The 27,017-nt window shown below is 44.0% G+C and overlaps 2 protein-coding genes across 2 annotated transcripts in view; one reads left to right on the top strand and one right to left on the bottom strand.

The window, feature by feature from the left end:
* The window catches only part of LOC119396305 (cullin-5-like), a 63,203-nt gene extending 38,670 nt beyond the window's left edge, over nucleotides 1-24,533 (top strand). The window contains 10 exon segments of the mRNA XM_037663460.2: nucleotides 10,539-10,603; nucleotides 15,037-15,169; nucleotides 15,825-15,956; nucleotides 16,739-16,862; nucleotides 18,752-18,765; nucleotides 18,767-18,925; nucleotides 20,165-20,326; nucleotides 21,274-21,392; nucleotides 21,480-21,603; nucleotides 24,005-24,533. Coding sequence (XP_037519388.1) covers nucleotides 10,539-10,603; nucleotides 15,037-15,169; nucleotides 15,825-15,956; nucleotides 16,739-16,862; nucleotides 18,752-18,765; nucleotides 18,767-18,925; nucleotides 20,165-20,326; nucleotides 21,274-21,392; nucleotides 21,480-21,603; nucleotides 24,005-24,199 — 1,227 coding nt within the window. The 3' untranslated portion in view covers nucleotides 24,200-24,533.
* A 1,347-nt stretch (nucleotides 24,534-25,880) lies between these two features.
* LOC119396309 (cysteine-rich PDZ-binding protein) lies at nucleotides 25,881-26,626 on the bottom strand. The gene has a single exon (XM_037663466.2). The coding sequence runs from the start codon at nucleotides 26,502-26,504 to the stop codon at nucleotides 26,205-26,207; it is 300 nt and encodes a 99-aa protein (XP_037519394.1). The 5' UTR covers nucleotides 26,505-26,626; the 3' UTR covers nucleotides 25,881-26,204.
* Nucleotides 26,627-27,017: the final 391 nt, after the last annotated feature.

Here is a 27,017-nt window from a genome sequence, read left to right as displayed (position 1 = left end):
TGAACCAGAGCATTCTTCTCACCATCGGTGACGGTCTATCACACCAGTCACAGAGAGAAGCTATGGCACCTGCAAAGCCAAAACATAAAAAAGAGATTGCCCTGCTACACCTCTGTGAAGCCGTCGAACAGTGAAACTGACTCCCTCCTTCATCAGGCGTTGCCTTTGTATGTTTTGTTGCTTGCAGGTCTTTCTAATGTGTATTCGGATGGTCGTTGTCGCGCGCTCTAGAGGGTTCTGAAAAGTGGCCGCGCGTTCGGTGGTAGAAGTCAGCGCTCGGACTATGTTCGGATGGTCCTTTCTGAGCGTCAGCCTCCGACTCAGAGCGCTCCCAACCGCTCTGACTTCGAAGTGAGCGCGTCGGCGCGATCTGGCTGAGAGAGGACATTTCACGTGGCACTAACACCGTGGTTGCTGCGGTTGGTTGACAGGCGCCAGTGCGCATTTATTTAGCATATACACTTTCAGGAGTTCCAAAGTGAAACGTTCGACATGTTGGTTTATTGAATTGTGTCCATGCCGTTTTCATGCATTCAACAAGGCTTAACTACACGATGTCAAAGCGGAGGCGGCTACTAAAGGAGCAAGAATCAAGTGCTACTTTTACAGCACCTCGCAACCGTAGGCCCTGGAGGTTGCAGCTTGGACTATGAGATCACCAAATTGATGCGAACAAGTTCGCGGAGCTTTCACTGCATGCGTTGAGGTACTTCAGAGCTGGACGGCGCCATTTGTCAATGTCGCGCACGACTCTTGTTTACCACGTTGGCTTCCCGCACTGCCCGCACCGTGGCATTGGCGCTGCTCCGAGATCAGATCGCTGATGCATCGGTTGGTATACTGTGCCTCCCGCTCTGATTGCGAGCTGCGCTCGAATTCCGACTCTGGCCAGAGGACCAGAGCTTCCAACCGAATACGCCATAAGTATTTGTATGTTTTACTAGTCTTTCTAAGCATTTCTGTGTTGTATCATTGCTCTTTATATGACACTCTATGTTAATCTATGGGGCGATGATGGGCTCATTCACAGCCTCGCTGGAACGCTGCAATAGTGTTCCGGTGCGGCCGTGGGCCATTCCACCCGATCACTCACCCAAAATGCCTATTTCTATCACGGCGGCGCTAGAACACAAGCAGTGTTGCAAGCGCTGCTGCTGTGTATGAAATACCCGCGTTACACCAACAGACGGTGAAGAGCCACTAGGAACAACATCGCTGTTAATTAATAAAAAACTTACTTGCGCAAGCACACACGATTTATTTCTAGGAGGCATGGATTTAAGCTTGTATTGTACTGCATTTGTAACTCTAGGCATAGGAACTAGAGGCGAGCATTTTCCTGAGCTGCTATTTGATGCAGTTCCGCACACAGTCATTGTTTTCAGGGCTCTTTGTTGTGACTCCAGCTAAAATATCTGAGGCCCCATCACGAGCACATGCACGCTGTCAGTGTGACATGGCATTCTTGGTAGGAAGGTAGCGAGTGCCGAGTCTTCAAGAAAAGAAACACATACGAATTAGATTACAATTACTGTCATTCTGTCGCATGTCATTCTGTGTGAGGGAATAACACTCTGAAGATTGCCACAGCTTTTAGAGTGTATACGAATTTCTGGTTTCATTCGGATTTTTCTAAAGATTTCCAACTTCTGCGTTCCAGGGCCGTCTGCAAGCAAGTGCAATGAAGTTGGTGCACGCGGAGAGGATGGGCGAGGCCATTGACTCTCAGTTGGTCGTTGGTGTGCGGGAGTCATACGTGAACCTCTGCTCCAACCCGGAAGACAAGCTGCAGATCTATCGGGAAAACTTCGAGCGGGCCTACATCGAAGCAACTCGGCAGTTCTACCGGGCGCAAGCACCCCAGTACCTGGAGGAGAACGGAGTCCAGAACTATATGAAGTACGTAAACTGTGTTTTCTGGCTTTGCTCTTCACTGTGATGACCAGACTAGCGGCCACTTGGTCAGTATTTTTCTACTGTGATGTTTTCTGTGCCATGTGTCAAGATTAGGAGTGGTTAACACCCTTTTGTAAGACCTGTAAACATTACGCGACTTGGTGAAATCATTGCTGTGCAGAAGGTGCTGCCAGAAGATGAGCTTTGTTGCGAGAGTTTAGTTTGCTCATGCACATGTGCCATATGCAGGTTAACATTATGCAAGTTTACTTTCCCTAAGTCTGTGCAGTGCTGAGCTCGACGTAACGGGTTCTGTCATGGCCACTGTGGCAACATGCAATGGTGTGGAACATGAAAATGCTCGTGTTCTTAGATTAAGGCACGTGTTAAATTAGGGGTGTACGAAAATTAAACTTTCGAATATTTTTCAAATAGTGTTTGCTATTCGATTCGCAGTGGAATTTAACTATTCGAAGTACAGTAGAACCTCGTTGATACGTTTCCGAAAAAAACGCGGAAAATAAACGTATGATCCGGGAAAACGTACGATCCGAATCCAGTAAAAATTGAGGCCGACAAGCCCATATTGAGGTGCAAGGGCAAAAAACATTTATTTCTCAAAAAACATGGAGGGACTCTTCGATTTTCGAAGTCCTGGCATCTCGCTGGCAGCCAGAGGTCAGCCAGCTAGTTCCGGCCTGACCGAAAGTAACGTCGTGGTCACGTTTATTGAAATCCCAAGACAACCCGAATATTGCAAAATCGAACTCTGAGACAACCAGCGTAAACGTAAAGAAACGCTACCGCCATGTCAGCAGACGAAACTTTGCGCCGCATGAGCGTCGGTTCTTTCTGCATTGTCGCTTGGAAATATGGGGCTAGGTTTGCCGAAGAGGAGAAGTGATATTCTCGAACATACGCATTTGGGATACGATCACGTACGTTCGAAAGATCACGCGTGACTCGCCCCGTCCGTGAAGAAAACTGCCGCCCCTCTAAAGGCTTAACAAGCTCAACTCTTCGCAGTGCACGTAACAATCGCGGTACAACACGATATGCGATATCTCGCGAGAGTGATAAGCGTCCCCGAAAGCGACAGCTGTTCGCAGGCTATCGCATACTAACGGTCGCACACTCGCGCTGATCGTTTGCGTTCTGTCTTAACTTGAGACATGCGCTGGTAGGTTCGCCGCCACTCGTTATCGCACCATCTCGCACCGGCGAAACGGGCTTTAAAAGATAACGCCCGGCTTAATGGCAACCGAAGGTGAAGTCCTCAAGCGCTAGCACTGCATCTGTCGAGTCCTCACAAAGATGGCGGCGAGCGCACATCGTCTCGTTTTGGCGTCTGATAACCAGAACCTCCTAGATATCTTCCAGAACAATCTTTCTGTCAGCTCTGACGACCCCTGGTAGGCAGAACTGCCCAGCCAGAGAATACGAACGCCGCGTGGAATTGCGCCGGGCGGAGCAACCCAAAAACGATTGCGCTCCCTGGAGAAAAGTGTGCGGGGAAATTATCGGCCATATTGACTAGGCACAATGGCGGGCGTTGCTATGGTTACGGGTCGCGGCGTGTTGTGGCAGCGGTGGCGATGCGGCAGCGGCATGTGCGTTCCGCGGCAAGCCGTTCGAAGATTGTGACGGCCCGCGTCGCCGCGTGGTTGACAGGGAGCGGCGATCGAGCAATTCGGAGAGACGCGGAGGGGACAATTGAGCAAATCAGAGAAAGCACGGAGGGGGGAAAGGCACTGCGGAGAAGCTGCCGTCGCTGAGAGGGCCTTTTTTGCACACCTGAATGAGAGTTTCCGAGTAGAAAAACGTATCATACGACCCCAGTTTTTCCGCTGTGCTGAACGTTGCTGCCGAATAATCGTATTTTCCAGGAACGATTACCAGAACATATTACACACAGCTGTATTGAGTTATTTTTAATTTTCGCGATTTCGAGCGTAGGAGCCGGGAAATCGTATCAAGCGGGAACGTATCAACGAGGTTCTACTGTATTTGAACTTCCACAGGATAAATACAGTAAACGTCCAATTTTCGGACTCCCTAGGGACCACGAAAATTGTCCAAAAAAAAGAAAAGGAAGTTCAAAAGAAATGAATTCATGCTTTTTTATTCCGCTCAAGCGGTCAAATCACCACAGCGATGCCCAAAATAGCTTTAATGCCTCCCCAGTGCACTTAGGCATTTTAGTGCGTGCCCAGGCTCTCGTGAATACATTTGGTACCTGCCAGAAACCCCGTTTAAATACGTGAAAACCGCCATTTGCAAATTTACGTCTCGTGATGAGCGCCGCTGATACCAGCAAAGCGTGGAATAGATTACGGCTCTATGCATGAAGTGTTTGGAAACGGTGGAGGAAGAGCGGACGAATCGTCCCTTTCCTCAATGCGCACACGCATAGCTGAATCTTTGCCGATACGAGCATTTGCTGCCACGTGAAGCCGATTATTCCTAGTTTTGTGCAGCATATCACCAAGTAAGCTGACTCTGTCACTGCTGGGGCGCTTGCCACGCACACATTTGTCATGAAAGTGTTCGTGATGCCCACTTTGTTCCTGACCACACACGGTGATGGCGAGCGCTTACGTTCATGAAGGCAACACATCTATGTGGCGCACTTAGCGGTCGCGCACAAAGAGGCAGCATGAACGGCGGTGCGGCGTGTTTTGGTTATATACATACCACCGTGCTAGGCCACATGCACTACTAAGCAGTTAGCTGCAGATGCTTATCAGAAGAGTTGTCAGCGATTAAGTTGTACTGGCACGTTTGCTGCCTGCTGCCATCACGCCTTTGAGCATTTCCGGTGCTTATTGCACCGGAAATGCTTATCGCAAACATCGCCGCACTGCGCCGTTAGCGTCGTGACAGTGGGCCCTTCAGATTTTTAAATGCTTCACCCCATCACACACTGACATTGCGGCAAACCTGCCCTTTGGACTCTGGTACAGCCACCAACAGATCGACTCACGAAAGCGCTAGTTCAAACCTACGAGATGATAGACGCAACAGAGGTGGGGGCTTTAATTAATGCCATTTCAGACCTGAAATTTGGGCAGAAAGTCTGAAAAATCGGACTCCAAAGATTTTCAGCGTCCGAAATTTTAGATTTTCTTATACATTGATGTCTATGGGGCAGATTAGGAACTCCAGACTCAAAGGGAGCGCGCCCTTGTCCGTCGTACCGGTTGGGCCTCCACAGAAGTTGAAGGAGGAAGAGAGGTTGAGGAAATAGCATCTTCTTCTTTCACGTATAAAGTGTTGTCGACACCTCATTGGTTGCACCAAATCATGTCAATAAATACAGTTCGTCCTCTGCATTGCCTCATTCTTGATAAGACAACTAGGGAACACCACCCCTCCCACGCTTCACCAACCTAGCTAAAAGAAACGATTTCATGTTGCTATCCCATAAGAATATGTTTAGGGACCCTCTGCAACTTTTTTTCTGTAATTTCGCTTCGAAGTATCAGAAAAATATTTGAGAATATTAGAAAAATATTCTATTCGATTTGCACTGAAACTTTAATATTTGAATTTGCTTTGCACCCAAAATTTTTGCTATTCGCACAGCCCTAGTTAAAATTAATCGAGTTGGTTAAAATTAATTCATAGTCCCCCACTACATTATGCCTCGTAATTCGGACCTTTGTATTGGCATATACAACCCAGATTTTTTTTATAGTCGAGTGTTGCCGGTACGATTTCTCGCTTCCTCCCCTTTCTCGGGCAGGTACGCAGAGCAGAAGCTGAAGGAAGAGGAACAGCGTGCCGCGAAGTACCTGGAGTCACAGTCGGGGTCGGTGCCCGCGTTGACGGAGTGCTGTTGTCAGCGTCCTCGTCACGGCCTTCCGGGAACCCATCCTAGCCGAGTGCCCGGGCATGATTCGTGCTGGCGAGACGCTCAAACTGCAGCTCATGTTCGGACTCGTGGACCGCGTGCCCGACGGTGTGCTGCCCATGCTGCACGACCTTGAACAGCACGTGCTCTCCCAGGGTCTGGCCGACATGCTCGCCTCGGCCGACATCATCACTCAGGCAGGCAAACTCGCTACAGTCGCAGCAACGAAAGGATTGTGTCTTTAACAAGCCCCCAGAAATGCAGCAACATACCATATTTATTCGAATCTAGGCCGCCCTCGATGTTGGCTGACCCCCAAAATTCGCAAGGCCAGGAAAAAAAAAAAAAAACTTAGTCATTGTACTTGAATCTAAGCCGACCTCCCCACTTTCGCTCATCGTTTTTTCGAAAAAAACATCGGCTTAGATTCTAGTAAATACGGTACTATCATCTGAGCATGTACCACGCAAGGCGACCTTGCCTACGATAGATACCCCCTTAAAGCCTCTCTCTGTTCATTCATGTTTACGTGGCATGTAGCAGTAGAGTCAAACTCTTGATTGAGAGCACCCAGATGCGACGCTAAATCCCTCTAGGGTCAATGTTTTGCAGGTCTGCTTATTACTGAAGAAAATTGTCACGTGTGTGAAAAACAAATCGGCCTGTTGACTGCACATGTATTATTTTTTAAAAGTGCCGGAGGCCAAAGTCAAGAAGTTTCAAAAGATTTTATTGAACCACAACAATCCACATGCCGAAAAAGATACATCTTTGACCTCGATGCTGATGAAAAAAACAAAATTGTAGTTTTGAAGAATGCTTTATGTGTCTGAACTGATTCTGTGTTCCTGTCTAAAGCGCCAGGTGTGTTGCTTCAAGGCATCATCAAAGCATTCATAGAGCACAGGTGGTACTTCATGAGTTGATTGCAAATATAAAAAGCAATATGAAAGGTCGCCATTGAATTCTTACTAGAATTGGCATTCTTCTAGAATGCCACTTCTATTCACTTCGAATATGACTCTTTGTATGGACCTGCGCTTTTTCTGTGATGGTAGGATCCTTTTAACGGGCACTTACAGTTCGTTGCAGGCTTTTAAAAGTCCCTGCAACACTTTTTGAGCATAGAAAACACTGCCGATCGGTAGTTGAGGCTCCTGAAAACATGTGAGCCAAACATTAAAGCGCAGCACGCTGCCTATAATTTGCAATTAATTCTCAGAGTCAGCTAGAAATCGCTCACTCTTCTCTCAACAAATAATGCCATAAACCCAATGAACGTGCCATAAACCCAAAGTCTATGGACATTGGCTGATTTAAGCGTTGTGGTCTGCATAGTTACCACGGCCGTTGCGGAATGCCGTGAAGTGCCCACGCGCTCGCGATCACAATGAAAGTAAGCTGTGCACAAAAAAAAAACGAAAAGAAATGCTCGAGGTCATAACAGGTGCGTGACGTAACTTTTTCCCCCATGCCATCCCTCCTTGCTTAGCTTCCAGTGCGCTCGTCGGGATGAGAGGAGAAAGAAAGCGCTTACAGCGTGTGACAAATCCCTGTAACTCTGCTCGTAATTGATGGATTCTAAATATTTTTGTGACAATCGATTCATGAGGCAGTAAACTCCTTTAATGAAGCCATTCGATGACTACTTGGAAAAGTGTTGCAGGGCCCCTCTGAGGTAGCTAATACCCCTGTCACACGGCAAATCTAATGTCATTTACAACAAATGACATTAGGTGAACTTAATGTCATTTACCTGCCTGCTGTCACACGACGAAAACAAATATCATTTTAAAATGATGACCATGACCTTGGCCCTCCTGAGCCGTGACGTTGGGAGAAATAAAAATCTATTAAAACTTTCATCTCAAATGCGCGTGTATCCTTGAAAATAATTTTCTATCATTAAAAAGCTGCTCGAAGAATATAAACGCAGCTGTTTTACACAACTTGCCACAGCTGCACGACACAAACGAAGTCAAGCCAAGAACCAATCGAAAACCAACATGGCCGACGATATGACCTCGACCGGGCGTTGGTACAGTGAACTGAAGCGTGGGGGCACGACTGACACTCTGGCTGCAGAAATGAGACAGCGGCAGCTAATTTGTGTAGCCACCACCTTGATCACAGCACGTGCAATTGGATGATCAACGCCCGCGATACAGGCAACAACAAGAGAGCACAAATGACACATGGCCGGTGTCCAGCTGCTGTAGTTGGGAGTAGCTTTCTTTTAGAAACTTTCGCGTGTGCTGTTACGTTATCAAACCAGTAATAAGTTAATCTAGTAAAGAATAAGATATTTACGAATTACAAAGTTACGCATACATAAGTCAACAGTTATCTCCCTAAAAGGTCCTGGTGTCGAGACTACGCATTCGGTCCGAAATCGAATGCGATTGTGTTTCGGGAACTCATTCGGCACGAAATGTCATTTTCATCGAATGTCATTAGTTTCCCCATGTGACAGCAAACAAATGACATTGCAAACGAATGACATTAGCTGTAAATGACATTAGATTTGCCGTATGACAAGGGTATAATACTGCACGGTGGAGCTACAAAGCAAAACCTCTTGTTTGGTAAGAAGTGGGATAAGGCAAGAGGTAAAAGGGTGACATTGCAAGAAGATATCGTTGCACACGTGTCATTTGTGTCGATATGTTAAGCTGCGTGCTTTTATACTGGTATGAGAGATGAAAAGCTGCCTTCTGCTTTTGACTAGCACTCCATGCATCACCTTCATACTCTGGCTTTGCGGATCTCTAGGAAAATGTTCACCAGATACGTGATTATCAAGTGGGTTCACCCGCAAACAAAACTGCTGCTGGTGTTTATAAAAGAAAAAGAATGATATTGAACATAGTCTGTCAACACGAGCTCCACATAGCATGAAGCAGTCAAAGTTTCGTGAGGCGGTAATGGGTAGAGAAACGTACTTTCTTTCTTGATAAGCCAAGGTTGTGAAGCAAAAATACAGTAGACTCTTGGTAAACGGAAATCTCTTAAATGGAATTGCTGCTTAAATGGAACAGCCGCCTCTAATATGATTGGTTTCGTGCTTGAATTCTGCACCCATGTTCATCTCTCAGTTAATGGATCTCCTGTTAAACTAAACATGTTTTACTGGTGCCTTCATGTTTCGTTTAATCAGAGTCTGCTGTAGATGGCAAAAAAATTACTAGACAGGAACACATGGTCATTTTGCTTTCTCATCACTTGTATGTGTCCGTCAGCCTCGTTGCCTTACGCTCTGGTTCTGTCTGTTTCAGGACTCTGAAAAATATGTGGAGCAACTCTTAGACCTCTTTCAGAGGTTCAGCAAGCTAGTCAAAGAAGCATTCAACGATGATCCTAGGTTCCTTACAGCACGTGATAAGTAAGTGCTCTCACCAATATGTGCAATGACTCATGCTTACTCTTGTTGTAATCAAAGGCAGTTTTAAGGATGTGAGGTCATACACTGGGCATGTAATTTACACAGGACCTGTTTGCTAAAAAGCACTGCCGCCATGTTTGAAAGTGTGTTCAATATGCCATGTTTCATCAGCCGTGGCGCAAGGATAGCTTATTCTTGCTCATCAAGCCTGAGGCTGCTAATTGCCGCTTACACTGAATTTTCGACTCCTGGAATGTTGATGAGAATTGCCACTTTCCACTGTTCAAAACAATCTTGAATTTGCACTGTCAGTTGCAACTATCTGTTTTCTTGTTTTCTTTCTTTCATTCCTTTTTCTTTATTGGAAATGCATAAAGTGCCACTAATTAACTCGTTAATTTGTCTTGAACCAGTGATAAAATCCATTTTCTTCATAAAATGCCAACATTTTCGACCTTAGAAGAAGCTGGCATTTAGTTACCCCATAATTATGACTCGTTAAAACATGCACAAGGCATATTTCATATTGCTGTCTTGGCTCTTTTTCAGCTACATCTACAGAGGAGGAATGTAATTTCGTAATTTTTATGCACTTATGCACAGTGCATCTTAACTTGCGCTTATCATACATACTGCATGCAAAAAAAGTAATAAATTGTCTTCATTTTCATCTCTTTTTATGCTCATTTCTGCCTGTTTCCTTTTCTTAGTTCATGCTTGTTAACTAAATATTAACGCATCATTTCTTGTTTTGGGTTTTTCGCCTCTAATTTTTTATGCAATAAAGAAAAGGCTGAGAAATTTAGATTTCCTTACTGCTATTTCGCTGATGTCAATTCTTATCAGCACTGAAACTGCAAGAAACAAGTACGAAAATTTTTCGACAATCACCGATTGACACTCGGAGCGCATAACCCCATAATACGGTTGTGATGTCACTTAATTTGTTGCCTGGATAACGTCGGTACATAAATGCTTCTAACATTTCTTTAGCTACTGTTGGCAGTTTCAGTGGTCTGTCTAAGGGTGAGCGATTGTGTGCAAGTGAGCTTGTTCAGATGCTTGGCACATTTTCCACCACGCCAAGGGCTTCACAAAAAATTTCCTTCATGCGAGCCAGCACATTGTGGTACAAGACGTGTTTTCACGAAGCTCTCCTGGTTAAATTTTCCTTTTATCTCTCTCTCCCTCTCTGGATTAAACGGAGGTACAGTGCTTATTGCACAGAAAAGACCAACACAAACTGTGCGGTGTTTGTATTATTTTTTTGTATCCTGCACTGCTCTACACTGATTGGCCCGAGCGTGTACTCATTCAACGTCTTGAAGAAGTTTGTGTTCGCTGTTCTATTGTTATCGGCTGAGCTTTTTCTGATGCAGCGGGCTTTGTCTCTACATTTTTTTTCAGGCATTTAAACAGGTTGTGAATGATACCTCTGTGTTTCGTCTCGAGCTTCCTTCCAGACAAAAAGGGTGAGCACCGCACATGCATTTGACACTCAAATTTCAGTGACCGCTTGATATAATTTACTGAGGTTCATTAAATGTCGCTTTAGCCTGACCTTTGCTTTGATTTGAGCATGTTAAAGGGGTCATGAAGCACCCCTTGGGCTTGTTGAAAAAACACATCCTGCGGAAAGTTGACACAGCCATGAACTGCTCAGCCAAATATTGCAGTCGTGCACGCCGCGTAAAGGCTGCAAGCAGAGCGCCAAGTTGCTGCTTTCTCAGACGCCCTCTTTTCAAACAGAGGCCGATTCTCACTCTCGTCGGTGGGCGGAGCGCCTGCCATTTGACGTCGCGTATCTGCTTCTCCGCGTCGCAAAAGACGTAGCATCGTCATTGGCTGATAGCCGACATAAATCGAGAGCGGTGTTCAGATCAGATGCGCTTCTTGCCACGGGGTGCCGCCACTTGTCGACGGTGCACTCCTCAGTCTGCTAACTTTACACGGTAGCCACACTCGCGCACGCGAATCACAGCGGGAGAGCGATCGCATTTCACGACGCGCGCTGACGTAACTTCTTTCCCCCGTGCCATCCCTCCCTGTGTGGCTTACAGTGCGCTTGTTGGGACGAGAAAGAGAGGAAAGCGCTGAGAGCGTGCGCCCATACCCCCGTAACTCCACTCGTTCTTGACGGATTCGAGAAATTTTTGCGGCAATCGATTCGGGAGGCAGTAAACTCCGATACTGAGGCCATTAGATCATTACTTGGAAAAGTGGTTCATTACCCCTTTAATAAACTCCTAAATATCACTTTTGCTTTTAGAGAACACTACTTCTGATTGAAACATTTGGGTGAACGTAGGATTAACTTTGCATGTTATCAGTTTGTCATGTTCATAGAAGTTGACTGTTCACAAATTTGGTCGTAGGGATTAGCTGGTTTCAAGGTTGACTATGACAGGCCTATGTAGACTTAAGATTTCTAATGATAAATGTGACACTGATAATTGAGATTTTTTTATTAAGACTGATTATTGCTATTAAGATTGTTTAATTGATGCAGTTATTTAGGACGCACTGGAACAACAATGGTGCTGATTTCTACAGCGGTATTCGCGATACACAAAAATTTGTGTAGGCATTGCGCAGCTAGTGAATCCCACAGGCCAGTCCTATTTTTAATTTTCTGTGAAGTTAATTAATGCAGGGCTATATACCTACTTGCACAATCTCCACCACATTAGGGAGGGCTGGGTTTTGGTTGTGCACTTTTTACTAGGCATATGCGAATATTCGAGCACCTCGAATATTTGAATGAATATTACAGTAATTGAATTCTCTTCGACATGAATTTAAATTATTAGAAATTTCGAAGTATTCGAAATGAACAAATAGGCGTATATTGAACCGCATGTAACCCCCTGTAAAGGTGGTTTCACTGCAGTGTAGGAATGCTATGTCATGAAAACACCTATTCAAAAAAAAAATCTGCATTGCCATGAAGCCCCACTTCAAGGTTAAATGAACGTACCCTAACGTCGATTAATAATTTTTTAAGTTTAAAAGCCTGTTATACAGGCTTATGTGCTCTAAGTGTGTATATAGTAAGTTTTAAAATGTAAATTATTTTAACGGTTATCACTTGCATCCTACTGAAATTCAAGCCCTGCTACTATTCAAAGTTGCTTGCACTTCACTTCGAACCAAAAAGAATGACATTTGCACATGCCTTGTTCCAATTTTAAAAAAATATTGTGCAGGTTAGTTGGGTCACGACAGATATGCTCATTTTTTTTTTATAATATGTGTTATATACTATTCGAACCATTCAATTCAAAATCATTCGACCAAATGACTATTTGCTTAGAATTCGGTTCGAACATAAAATTTACTATACACACATCCTTACTTTTTACCAATCAGGAGCGTGGCTTTGCTTTTTGCTGTATTATATAATTACATTCATATCGTTTTTGATATACAGTAGACTCTCGTTAAACAGAACCTGAAGGTGTGTGTGTGTGTGTAGTGATTCGAAAGGAAAAGGAAAAAGGCACCTAATTTCTGCAGCCCAATAGGGAGCACGGCGCAGTGCCTTTGAAGGGACCAGAAAAATGTGTTCTGTTAAAGGGGACTTCCATTGAGGAGCAGGGGTGCAGAAGCCAAGTATGAAACTAGGGATAGGCGAATATTCGGACGTTTCGAATATTCAAACGAATGTTAAAGTATTCGAATTCGCTTCGATACGAATTTGTATTATTCGAAATTTCGAAGTATTCGAAATGAACGAATATATTATGTTTGACCGCACATAACCCCCTGTAAAGGTGGTTTCACTGCAACGTTGGGTTGCTGTACGATGAAACCACCCTGCCAGGGGAAATCTGCACTGCCGCGAAGCCACACTTCAAAGTTAAGTGTGCATATTTTTTAAAATTTAACAGCGTGTTATATGGGCTTATATGCACTAAGTATAGTAATTTTCAACTTGTAACGTATTGTACCACTTATAACTCGCACTCTACTGCTATTCAAATTTTGATACCATTCAAGGTTTCTTCCACTTCATTTCAAACCAAAAAAGTGACATTCACTTATACTTAGTTCCAATTCTTAAAAATATTGTGCATGGGTCATGAAGAAAATGCTCAATTTTTCTTAATAATATGTGGTGAGTACTATTCGAACTATTCGATTCGAAATTATTCGACCAAATCACTATTCGCTTCGGATTCGCTTCAAACCTCAAAATTACTATTCACCCATCCGTATATAAAACCAATCATATTGCAGGCAGTTGTTCCGTTTAAGCAGCAGTTCCGTTTAACAGATTTCCGTTTATTGAGAGAGCTACTATATTTGTATTGATTAAAGGGACACTAAAGGCAAATAACAATTTATGTCAGAGTGAAAGCCCAATGTATGACAACTTCTAAAACGGCAATATTATCAACAGCAGTGCCCTACTTACCGAGAAATTAAGCTAATGTATCACATGATGAGCGCCACGAGTGGGACATCTTCGAAGTGATCCCGATGACGTAGGGAAGTCGGCCTACAATAAATCACTAGTAATGAAACTAGCAGCAGTAAAAAAAGAACATTCCGAGCATCAAAAGACGTAATAAAATGCTGTTTGTTCGTTTCCGCTTGATGCATGGAAAACAAAACCTCCGTGGCGTTGCCATGGGGAACGGCGCTCGTGGTTCAAAGGTTCCGTTTTCGCCGAGCTGTGCCTCGCCCGTCTCAGTGGTAGTTTCGGGATCGCGTACTGCCATGCGTGTTTTTGCGCGCCGTGAAAGTCGCTCTGACAGGAAGTTCGACAAAATGCCGCATGCGTGTGATATTTCCGGATGCCCGAATGGTGCACAACGCCAGCGCTGCAGCAAGGAAACCGGTGTGTCTTTTCACTGGGTGCCGCGGAATGAACCCTTACGCTCGAAGTGGCTTAGTGTCGTGCCATTGCGCCAGTGTGCTAAACAGTCAAAACCTCTGCGTGTGTGCTCGCTGCACTTTCGTACTGAGGATTACGAGACCAACCGCAACTTGGTGACGGTTTTGAATGTGCCCATCTGAGCCAGAGCCGTATATTCCCTTTGGGAGAGTTCGGCGCTCTTTTGATCTCGCCGCCAGTCTGGCAACAGCGCGCTTCCGCGCCGCCGACGCCATTTCGTGCCGAGGTTTCTCGTGATGCTGTACCCGTGACGTCGCTGTCGGCATTTATGCTTCCTCTGTGACCGACCTGGTGTGTCTTTGCTGCTGATCGTGCACGTGTCGGCTGCGTGGAACATCGTGGACCTGCACGGACGTCGCAATGGGGGCTTGCAGCGCGGTCGCTGAAGAAAGGGTTCGCCAGAGACGGAGCGTTGCGGGCGCACGCCAACGCGAGCTTACAGTGCCGCGGCACAAAATGGCGGACAGCGCCGCGCCGCCGCTAAATTTGGATGGTTGTTGGCTCCGCCCCTCCGCCGAACTCTCCGAAGGAATATACGGCTCTGATCTGAGCAAGTCTTTGCCGCAGCGCCGTTGTTGCTACTGTGGGTCCCGCTACTTCCGCTCGGCTGCTACTAGTGTCGGCGGCCGCGCAGTAAAAGCGGGCAACGTTGGGCACGGCAGCAGTGACGTATGAGAGTCGTATTTTCAGGCGGGGAGATTTGAAGCGCGCTAACGCGATGCGGACCACTAAAAACATGATTCTATTTCAAAATAAGCACTTCCTTGGCACAAAAGCAGCGCTACGAGGTTTCTGGACCGCTATTTCAACGATCAACGTCGACTTAATATTTGCCTTTAGTGTCCCTTTAATATCTCGATGGTTTCTACAAAACGGTTTGAAAGAGTAGAATTTCACCGTAAGATTGTTTAACATCTTTGTGTTTCTCTTATGGCTACAAGCAGGCGCCACTGCGAATAAATGGCCGCTAATCATTCATCCCGTGTTCTTCTCTCCTCCAAACAGGGTAGCGAACAAGACGCAGCCCGAGTCAAGGTGTCCAGAGCTCTTAGCCAACTATTGTGACATGTTACTACGCAAGACCCCACTTAGTAAAAAGCTGACGTCTGACCAGATCGAGGCCAAGTTAAAAGAAGTGGTTAGTACATGGTTTACAGTGTATTTTAGATTAAAAGGGACGCTAAAGAAAAAAAAGATCTGCTCGAGCTTCGATAGTATTGTAGTAGGAAATCCGAAAATCTGCTCAGTGCGAGAAGAGATTTACTAAGTAATAGAAGATGTAAAAGACTACAGACAAGGGCAGTGCTGATTGACAGTTTCTGCTCCAGCGTCAGTGTGACGTCATGAATGCTTACGGTGTATTTTTGGGATGTAATTGTTGTTTTTATCAACAAAAATAAGGTGCACTTTTCGGAAAGTAGGTGCTTATTAATCATGTCTGAGATTTAGTGTAGGCTGATGGACGACAAATATACAGTAATTCTTCAGTATCCAGAAAAAGTTTTTTCAGAGCGAATAGCTTGCCCAGATTACGATTTTCAGTAACTTGTACTATATGCAGTGGTGCCGGAAATTGCCTGGGTTGCAGTCTTTGCACTCTGTTTTTACTACAGAGCAGGTGACGCACTGTTCAGGAATGGATCAGTTGACAGCAGCTCCTCCATGCACTGTGTCACCGTCGTGGATTGCGCAAAAGCGGGTTTCGCTGTTTTGGAAGGGATTTCTGAGATGTATTTCATCAAGTTCTCACCACAGACTTACACACACGCACTTACTTTTCGCACGCTTTCCAGTTACTCGTGCTACGGTATGTTCAAAACAAGGATGTGTTTATGCGGTACCACAAGGCCCACCTCACAAGGAGACTCATTTTGGACTCTTCAGCCGACAGCGAGAAGGAGGAGAACATGGTTGAATGGCTAAGGGTCAGTGTTGCATGCTGTCTTTCTTTTTTGCCCTTGAATACCTCGCTGTGTCAGTCACGTGTGTGCTATTGCCCTTGTTTGTCATGCTGTAACCGTCTGCCTTGAACGTCAGTGCGGCCATCCGTTTACTGGCACACTGGTTAGCCTAATGGCATCGTTTTCATGCAAACGCGAAAAACCTCTTGTGTAGCCTTCAGAATCAGATAGCTCCTTTGCGTTTAGAAGGGAGTTAATGTAAACAGTAGGATATCCGTGATGCACGATTATGAATATGTAGACCGACTGAAACGTGATCATCTTGGAATGTGACCGGAATAAGTGGAGGCACGACTCGTCGAGCGAGCGTAGAAGAAACATACAAACTATTCGCAAATGTGTGCCGCGCCAAAATGTTGCGCATGAGGTTTGTCACAGTTTTTGCATTGCCTTGATAAATATTTCTCATGAGACGGCTGTCTAATACATACCAAGTGGCATCGTGTTATCGCACCATGGAATGTTGCCATTCATTTGTGCCAAACAATGAAACTAGTAGGTTAAACATAATAAGGGTAGATCAAAATAAAACATTGTTGAAAGTTAGTGCTTGTGTGTATGTTACTTCCTGTCCCGTCTCCGTCGTATCAGTTCCGCTATGAATACTAGGTTAAATTTTTTTGTTTGTTTTCTGCACTTCTGTCACCAACTTATACAGGTACACTTGTACTAATCAATCTGTGGCTTTCTAAAAAAGTCATTTTGGTCATTAATGTTTGCTCTGGGACTGTGTTTTTTTCTCTCAGGATGTAGGCATGCCAGCAGACTATGTGAACAAGCTAGCGAGGATGTTCCAAGACATTAAAGTCAGTGAAGACCTAAACCAGCAGTTCAAGCATGCGCATAGAAACAGCAACGAGTTGCTGGCCGGTACGTGCCGCTTTTCTGTCTTGGAGACTTCGTACTACTTATTCGTGTGTGAAGCTGTGGCAATTTGCATGAAATATCTTGCTTTGCTTGCAGTCACTGTGTCTATGTTAGTTCTGTTAAATAACAGTGCCCATAATAAGCATTGCAGTTATACTGTATTGACAAAGACTTTGTAGTATTGGTTACAGAATTGCCCATTGTACAACCAGATATTTTGGAGTTACATGAAGATCTGCACCAGTAGCAAATGCTCACCGATAGATAATAATATGCTTGTATTCAATAACAGGCATTGTTTAACATATAAACTTGCTGCTTGGAATATCTTTGTTTCGAGGTCAATCATTCCGTGACAGAATAACCAACTTAAGAGAAAGTGAACATATAAACACAAGATGAAATACTATAATGAGGACAAAGTTTGCACGTCTGAATGCCACAGACCATCCTAAAAAATTTTATTCTGATTTGCGTGCCGGAATCACGATATGATTACAGGATGCAGTGTAGCGAAGGACTCCAAATTAATTTTGACCGCCTGTGGTACAATAATGTGCTCCTAAATCCAAGTACATTGGCGTTTTTACATCTTGCCCCAACCAAAATATTTTCACCATGGACGGGAACCAAACTCGCATCCTCATGTTTTGTGGTGCAACCCCACAGCCCCCACACCCACTGCTGTGGGTTGCATTATCCCATACAATCAGTTAAAACAGCTAAAGCGCTTGTTTTTTTTTATGATGATTACGTGACGCAGCTAGCACGCAAAAGAGTCATTATTTTTCACACCGGTACAATGTAATTATTTGTACATTTTCTTTTACATACCTGTAAGCTCGGTTTTGTGCAGCAACTCATTCATTGAACGACCTTAATACATTTTCGTTGCTTATTTCTTTGTTTTGTGAGTTCACGTGCAAGTTCGAGTTTTAGCAAATATTTCGTGGTGTGCCGAGCTACCAACGTAGAATGAAGATGGCTTTGAGAAATTTATTTTATGCAGCTGCAGGGGAGTGCACTTACAGATATATCCTTATATTCTCGTGAGAGTGACAGTAAGAACACATTTCTGCCTATTGCTTCGTTCAAATGCTCAACGAGACATAGGTGTTCTTTTTTCCTAGAGCAAGTAAGCATTATCTGCCATTGTGAAAAACTATATCCTAGACAACAAAACTACAGTATTTACATGATTGTAGGTCGACCCATTTTATCTAAATTTGAAATCCGAAGTTGGGAGGCCGACTTACATCCGAAATCAAAACTAGTTTCGGTTGTAAGGTCGACCTACAATCGAAACCAAAGCAGACGAGAAATCAGGCATGCTGTGGCATGGTTACGACAATATGTTTACGTTCCGGCTCTGCCTGTAACATATACCGTATTTTCTCGTGTACAATCCACACCCTTATACGCTATTCGCGGATAATTTCCGGAAAATGATCCCCTCGTATCGCCCACGAAGCTAGCTTTCTTGCATAGCTTTGAAGCGCTCTGTGAAGTCACCTTCGTTTTCTTCGGCGACATCGTAAATAAATGTTCTTTATGAAATGCGCTCGCGCTTTTATTTTTTATTTTTGCCGCGCGATTTTGGGAGGGTCGACCTACATTCGAGTCGACTTACAATCATGTAAATACGGTAGTTCTCAGTAACAACATGCACGGTAAGGGCAACATTTGTTGATAAGTGTAAAGTGGTGGTTGTGCAGACATACTTCAGCTTCATGGCTGCAATGGAATAGTTAGGCATAAATCCTTGCCAGTCTGCCAAATTTTCCGTATTTTGCTCTGCTTCGTGGGTACGATCCTGTTTGTTCATTAAAATAAATAAAATGTTTCGCAGTTGATTGCACTTGTCAAAGACATTGTGTGGTGTTGCATTTCAGATTCGATCAACATAAAAAATTCTAAATGCCGGTGCATGGGCTCGAGGCAGCGAGCGTGTTCAGGTATCGCTACCTCTCGAGCTGGAAGACTTCATTCCCGAAGTGGAGGAATTCTACCGGCGGAAGCACAGTGGGCGAAAGCTACAGTGGTATCACCACATGTCCAATGGGACGGTATGTATGGGCTTTTTTTTTATTTATTTATTTATATTAATATTTATTTTTTAGCACATTTTTACGAAACTTTCACGGCTTATGTATATTTATGCACCGATTTCAAATATGCATTGATTTTTCCGGTACAATGTGCAGCTTTTAAAATATCAAGTATTTCATGTACCGTGTTGTGAGCAAGATTTTTTTTGAAACTGTGGGAGTTATCAAAAAAATACTGGCACTTCATAATAATCTGTAATGAAAGCTGTATGCAATAAAACAAGAATGAATATTTTAAGGCCATTTGAATAAGTTGGATAATACAAGAAATATATTTGATATTTTAAAAATTGCCTCCCCACGTACTGTAATAGAACAATAATTGTATATTTGAATTGTTTGCAGCGCCTTGATGGTAGCTTGCTTTGATTTAAGAGAACAACGTAGAACTAAATTGCCTGGTTCTTTCTTCCAAGAGGGCTAACTGCCGACACAAGTGGTCTCCATTTGCATGCAATTATGTACTGGACAGACCAATATCTGTGATTCAGTGCTCGGACAAAGCGCTCGGTTGCCATGGCAATAAACAGTTCGGTGAATGAGGGCGTTGCCTACTGTTTCCTCACAGCTTGATTCAGTACTGCTGTGGCATGTCACATTCAGTTCATGGATTGAATTAGTAGTTTTGTGCATCATGACATCTATCTTAAGAGTCAAGTTGTGAGTGAATCTGACTCAGTAGCTTGGGCCAAGCTTGTTGTTTGCAGCTTGTAGTTTGTAATTCGAGCCAGCTTGGCCCACTTTTGTCATGATTATGCAAGCATTCTGAAGAAGTTTGTGAAAAACTTGAGGGCGAAAAATATGAGGGAAAGAAAGGGAGCGAAGTGGTAGCATGGTAGCAAGACTTCATGGCATAATGTAATAACAGAGAATACATATTTTTCATTTTGCACTGTTTTTCTTTTACATTGTTTTTGTGCATAATGCAGTGAACATTTAAATGGTTTAGTATTGAGCCTCTGTAAGCTTCTTGAAGTATTTACTGCATCATTGCAGTTGAAGACTGCAAGCGTGGTCATCTGGACTCTGTGGTGTGTGTGTGATTTGGATTACCCCTTAGCTTTTCCTCACCATTTTTTTAATTCACTTGCTACAATGAATCCACTTGCCAAATGCTATATGCTTTTGTTCGCTAATATGCCGTCAGGAACTTTAAACAGCAGTAAGAATATCTCGCATTGTTTTCTTTTTCTCCAGATCACCTTTTGTAATCAAGTAGGCAAGTTTGACTTAGATGTGACGACGTTCCAAATGGCCGTCATGTTTGCCTGGAACGAGCGGCCTAACGAGCGCATCTCATTTGAGAACCTCCTCTTAGCCACTGAACTTCCAGATGCTGAACTTCGGCGGACGCTCTGGGTGCGTGTTGTCACACTGTTGCAAGCATCGATACGTTCACATTAATAGTGTCATTTTCAGTGTGCAATTCCCCATGCACATCAACCTTACTGTTTTGCGCTTAGTTTTGTAATGAATAATTTGTGAGAACCCTTTTGCGCATGCGCAAGAAAAAATATTTTCTAAGCAAATATACCCTCGACCACAGGCCAACATGGCAAACTGCTGTATCCATTCATCACAAGTCTGCGTCTTTCTTTTGTTTCTCTCCATACGCTGCTGAGCGTACGCACTGACAGGTTTCCCGATCACCACATGTAGGATAACCATGCGGTATGACACAACTGCGGCAATTTATGAAAACCTTACGGGGTTCTCATGAACCTTCGCTAGAATTAGGAGGAATGGGAGTGCACTTAGAGTGAGAAAACCAGTCTGCCAATGAGAGTATCTGATTAAAAAAAAAGAGCTTGCAGGAAAGTCTACTTATGGATCTTTAGCAAATTTCCAGTTGCTAGATTCACTCACAGTGGTGGGCATAGTATGTAAACAGTAGCCGACTGTCTCAGTAATTCCGTGCGGTGAGAGAACTAAGCCTTATCGACCAACGTGGAGCAAAGATTCTGGACTGTATCTTGAAAGAAGCGCTTGCCCGCTACGTGCAATTTGTTTGGTTACAGTACTTTGTCTGGCCACTGTCACTATTTGTAAATCATACCAGTAGCTATGCTGTTGCAGAAGTGAGTATATTTGTTTTGGTAACACTCCTTAGCTTGCCAAACAAGAACTATATTAAAGCTTCTTAGTGTAGGAGCATGCACTTTGTGATGTGCATGCAATTTTCTTAGTGTAGGAGCATGCACATCACATTTGCTTGTAGCACTACTGCAGTGTCCTGAAAAATATTTTTAGAAAAAATTTTTTGTATACTTATGCCTTCAGGACATTAATTTTAGTTGCCTTTGCAGTCTCTGGTTGCCTTTCCCAAACTGAAACGGCAAGTTCTCTTGTGTGGGGTCGAGGCAAAGTCGCCCAAGGACTTTGACGACGGCACCCAGTTTTGGGTGAATCAAGAATTCGGAGTCATGTAAGCTGTGAATGATGTGTTCTCGAGCGGTTATTCATGATTCGTTCTATCCTCGGTTTCTAATTATCTTCCCCCTCTGGCTTTCAGAAAAAACGGAAAAGTTCAAAAGCGAGGCAAAGTCAACCTAATAGGAAGGCTGCAGCTATCGACGGAAAAAAGCAAAGAAGATGATAACGAAAGTATAGTTCAGCTGAGAATATTCAGAACACAAGTACGTCATTTCGTTTTTTTTTTGTTTTTTTTTGTACAGTGTGGTATCATTTTGCTTATCAATATACTTACTACAGGGGACTCAGGTACAGAATGCAATTGATCGTTTTATTAATTGTAAAGCAAACTTTCCTGCAGTGCAGCTTTTAACTTATGGTGGCATAATCATTTCTGCAAGGAGCTCATGCAAGCGCAGTTTGCTTTTTGTGCAAGCACCTTAACTGCAAAACCATACTAATAAAATTGCTGACAAGATGCTTATAATGTAGCACAGCTTCTGTTAGCCTGAATTGTACTTCACTAAATCGCCTAGGAAGTCATTATAGCTTTAGTTAGGATTTAGCTACACAGTAACAACTTGGATTGCAAAATATTCTGCAATCTATGTAAATGTAAAAAAAATGAAGGCTGGTAGTGATGAAAAGATTGAGAGGCAAGTTATTGCATAGTTTAGCCCCGTTTTCAATAACGTATACCGTGGAACTTGTTTTTTTTTTTTTATGTGGGGTTTAACGTCCCAAAACCAAGATATGATTATGAGAGACGCACCGTGGAACTTGTGCAGTTGGCAGGAATCATCCTGAATAGATGGCAAATCTAAAAGATTCTTCCGAAAACTATCTTGCACCACTTGACACAAGCAATCCGACTTACATTCCCATGAGAAAACCGATGTGGCATGCTTTTTTTTTCCACCTTTTATACCAGTTGAGGCTTTTTCAATAAAGTTACAATATTCCACGTAATTAGACTCAAGATTAATAAGAACTAACAGACAATAATGCCAAGGAAAGTATAGGGGGTGTTATATGTATTATATAGATTATAAATGTGAAGAAAGTAAAGTAGACGAAAAGATAACTTGCCGCCGGCAGGGACCGAACCTGCGACCTTCGAATAACGCGTCCAATGCTCTACCACTGAACTACGGCGGCGGTCATCCCCCCGTCCACTTTATGGGGTATGTATGTGGATTTAAGCCTAGGAGTGTTAGTCAGCGCCTGTCACAGCCATGGCGGCGAGTGATCGGCGCTGACTAACACTCGCCGCCATGGCCGTGACCGGCGCTGACTAACACTCCTAGGTTTAAATCCACATACACACCCCATAAAGTGCACAGGGGGATGACCGCCGCCGTAGCTCAGTGGTAGAGCATCGGACGCGTTATTCGAAGGTCGCAGGTTCGGTCCCTGCCGGCGGCAAGTTATCTTTTTGTCCACTTTACTTTCTTCACATTTATAATCTATATAATACAAATAACACCCCCTATACTTTCCTTGGCATTATTGTCTGTTAGTTCTTATTAATCTTGTGTCTAACAAACAAAAACGAGCCCTTAAGAGTCACCTTCTTTACATTATACATAATTAGTCTGAAAGATTCACAGCCCAATCTCTTGATAAAACCGTTGTTGCGATGTTAGTGTCATTTGCTGTGGCAGTTGTGCTCAAGCAATCATTTGACGAGGCTGTAGACCAGCTCACAACCTTTTGTTACTTGTCCTTTTAAATCCATGTGGCTTTGTCATCACTTCAATGCATATTTCCCATGTTCATGGCGTGGTTCGCTACAGTAGTGGTTCTCAAATGGGGGTCCGCGAAGCCATTTTTGGGGGTCCGTGAAACCCCTCGTCGGAAAAAAAATATAAACACGTTTTTTGGAGCCACACTATGACATCGGCCCCTTCTAAATTTTTTTGTATGCTTCATCGCATAACATCTTTGCATTGCGGCGGAGCTGACTTATAATTCGCCTTTTCCATGAGATGGCTGTAAGCAATAGAGCAAACTTGGGCTGTAAAGATTTTGTTGCGGCTTTCTACGACATATTCACGTGAGCATGCTTTTTCCAGGCTTGCATATTTGAAGAGCAAACATAGCTACAAACAGGTTGAATGTAGCTGCAGAAAGCACAACTTATTGACAAGCTGTCGAGATCGAATTGGCGTGGCACTTTAGTTTGACCATTCTTTGCCAGGGAGAAACAAAAGGCATCTATTTCACAATGCATGTTGTATTAATTTCTGACACTCCCCCCCTCCCCCTCCCCCTATTATTTTTTTACTAACTGCAAGGGGTCCCTCATCTCTTCCGCCGGTTCACAAGGGGTCCCCGAACATTCATGGCTGAGAACCACTGTGCTACAGCAATGACATCCGTACAAGTTCTACATTTTAAGCACTTTACAGTTATTTTTTAGGCCTCCATACAACCATGTTGCATGAAGGTACAAGGTGCCTTGCTTACATTACGGTGTTAATAATTTACTCTGGTTGCAGCATCACCACTCGCGCATAAATTTAAAAAGGACATTTAGGGACCCTACGCTACATGTCACCATCAGTTTGACTTGTGTAACTAATCCTAACCACTTACAATTTCCTTATGTCTGTCTGTTTCCAGGAAGCGATAGTGAAAATCATGAAGATGCGCAAGCGTATCACTAACGCCCAGCTGCAGACAGAGCTGGTGGAAATCCTGAAGAACATGTTCCTGCCTTCGAAGAAAATGATCAAGGAACAGATTGAGTGGCTGATAGAGCACAAGTACATGCGTAGGGACGAGGAGAACATCAACGAGTTCATCTACATGGCCTGACTTAGCCACATGCGCCGGCGTAGTGGTCTCCGAACAGTGCGCGCTCCTGTGGTGGACCGTTCAAGTGCTGGGAAGGTGTGCCCGGTTCTTTATCCAAGCGCCGCCCACGCCCTTCCAAGTCTAGGCTTTCGGGACGAACCATCATTCGCGGCGGCAGTCACGTTGCCAAGGAGAATGCTGTACATTGATTTTCGTGGGAAAGTTGTTTTACCCGAGAATCTGCTTTTCTTTTTAATCTTCGAGGATGCAACCACCTTGGTCATACCGTCGTTCGTTTGTAGTAGTACCGAAATTCGACGTTGAAAGTGAGCCGACACGTAGTTTTACGTGTTTTGGTTGAGTACAAGAACGTGTTTCGGTAGAGTACATCCGGTAGAGTACAAGAAATGTACCGTACGACATGAACAAAGTCGACCATTTCGTCTTGCCTTTTCTGAGGTGTGGCGAGATGTATTGCTAAAGGGAGTCGTGTTGTTTTCGGTGCTGCCCTCTGTTGCCGACATATTCGCGAGTTTCTTAATATTCGTGCAACTTTCCTGTCCTTGGGACTTGGAAGAGTGGTACCACATGGAAAATGTAGGCATTGTTTTGTGATGGTACTGTTGCATGAATGTAAATGTTCAGGTTCGACCAGCATGCTCTATTCCGCAGGCACAGACAGCAGATGTTCTACATGCTTACCTGACACCTTTAAGCCATTGAACGATCTGCAATCATGCTTTGTTAAGAACAGTATGAAGTTCTTTAGGAATATGTTCATTATGTTCAGCATATTGAATTGATAGAGCAGCCCAATATAAAGGGCTATTCGCGGTAAACTGCACACCCTATTGTGTTCAAATCTTGCGTCGTGGCGGCATTGCATGTTGTCTTGTTTTCTAAATGCAAATGCTGCACTTGCATTCTCAACAAGTAATTGTGAGTACATATCGTTTGTGCAGATAACCAGACAAAAACTAATCCTGCTGAAACGTGTAGTGGCACTGTTCTTGTGAAAGCGTGGCAGTGCTGTTGCTTCTGGTGACATTAGCGTGAAGGTTTAGGCTAGTTGGCACTCCAATGCATAAGATATTGCAAAGCGCAAAAATTGAACGAAGGACAAGCGAGGGACACAGCACTTTGTCTGTGTCACCTCGCTTGTCCTTCGTTCATTTTTCGCGCTGTCAGTATCTTGCGTTCTGGCATTGCCACACGTGATGTGGATTTCTAAATGATTCTGGAAACTCAAGTACGTGACGGTAAATAAAACATCCGATGCCGCTTCAGCGAAAAGATTCGAGCACCAGCAGTGTGCAGTTTAGACGGGAAACAAACTCGTACAAGGGCATTCTTGTTGACCCGTTTTAGTACAACCCGGGGAAAACGTTTTCGTTACGAGTAAACGCCAAGTCATCTGAAATATCGCTGTGACTCGTGCACCAGTGCTGCAATTATTGTGCACAGAAAAAAAAAAACGTCTTTCAAACGTAGAACTAAACCAGCGAAACAGCTGCACAATTCAAATTGGCCAGACGTTTTTGAGGTTACGAAAACAAATACATGCTGGTTTGCTGCGACGAATGCTAGAATGCGCGATTACATTACCTATCCTTTCTCGCGGCGAATATTTTTTTTGCCAGGACTTGCAAAGCTGCCACAACAAACAGCATGATGCCCAAGCAATTGCAGAGGTAACTCGACATAGCTTTTGTACATATTTATTTATTACAGCTACAGCTAGGCCTTTAACGACAGAGAGGTGTAACTTATTTTGTCAGATCGTGCTCGATCAGAACAGGCCTGTGAGGAATAAAAAAAAAGGGGGGGAGTGAAGGACTCAGTTCATGGGTGAACGCCTTTGTAAATATGTTTTACATGTGAATAAAACAACTTTGGAGCAACACACCGGACGAGCCCCTGTCGTCATTTTGTGCATTCCGCGATGGTTTCACAAAAGCAGGCTGATGGAACGGTGGTGCATTCAAAAAGGTACAGTCTTGGAAGTGTAGTGATCAAATTGCACATCTCAAGTCGATGACTGCCTGTAGTTCTTGGTCTCGAGGATCTTTTTGCCGCACATAGCGCAGATGCCTTTCTTGTAGGCGCACCCTTGGCAGTAGTTGGAGCCCACCTGGTGTACTTTCTGGCGACAGATGCGGCACTCAGCGAATTTTCCGTAAGGAGTGAACCTTGCCTTCTTCGCTGTCAGGGCCTTGTTTTCGTTGATCATCCTGCCACCACCTTCGGTGGTGTTTCGAGCGCCGGCTTTCCACGGGTCCGGGGTGATCACCTTGCCGAGCTTCTTCTCGCACTTTTCGCACACCATTGTTTTACGAGCTGAACGTACCTCGCCAGAAAACGTTAAAAGATCAATGAGCTGCTTACTGCGAACTGTTTACTGCTGCTGTTGCTGCAATGCTGCGCTGCAACGTAAACCGGATCGCTTTGGTTTGGCTCTACTTGGCTTCATCCCACTTGCGACGGCTTTTACAATAACATATCGAGATGGCGACTGTGACGTAATTTGACCTCTAAAGCACACAAAAACATGTCCTTTGAGATATACGCTTTGCACTCCTTCGGGGCTTAAAAGAAAAGTAGAAAAAATAAAATCTGCTACGACTAGCTTGTAATAATCGAAACACGGCATAAAATGATCTATAAGCGTGATTCGTAGTACTGCAACACATTCGGATGGCGCACGACGTTTTTCAGGCAGTACGGCGCGACTATCTCGGAGGCAATGCTCTTACTAATTAAGTGTTGGTTAAAATATTATGAACAATAAATAAATTAAAAACTGAAATTGTAGTTTTCTCAGCATTTATGAATATTACAA

This window comes from Rhipicephalus sanguineus, chromosome 6 (genome assembly GCF_013339695.2).
Source record: "Rhipicephalus sanguineus isolate Rsan-2018 chromosome 6, BIME_Rsan_1.4, whole genome shotgun sequence".
Taxonomy (NCBI): Eukaryota; Metazoa; Arthropoda; class Arachnida; order Ixodida; family Ixodidae; genus Rhipicephalus; species Rhipicephalus sanguineus.
Note: the sequence above shows the minus strand (reverse complement) of the source record. Positions and strands in the feature narration are given on the sequence as shown.

What these genes read in the sequence shown, in the direction of transcription:
- LOC119396309 (XM_037663466.2), bottom strand. Translation starts at nt 26,504, where the DNA reads ATGGTGTGCGAAAAGTGCGAGAAGAAGCTCGGCAAGGTGATCACCCCG.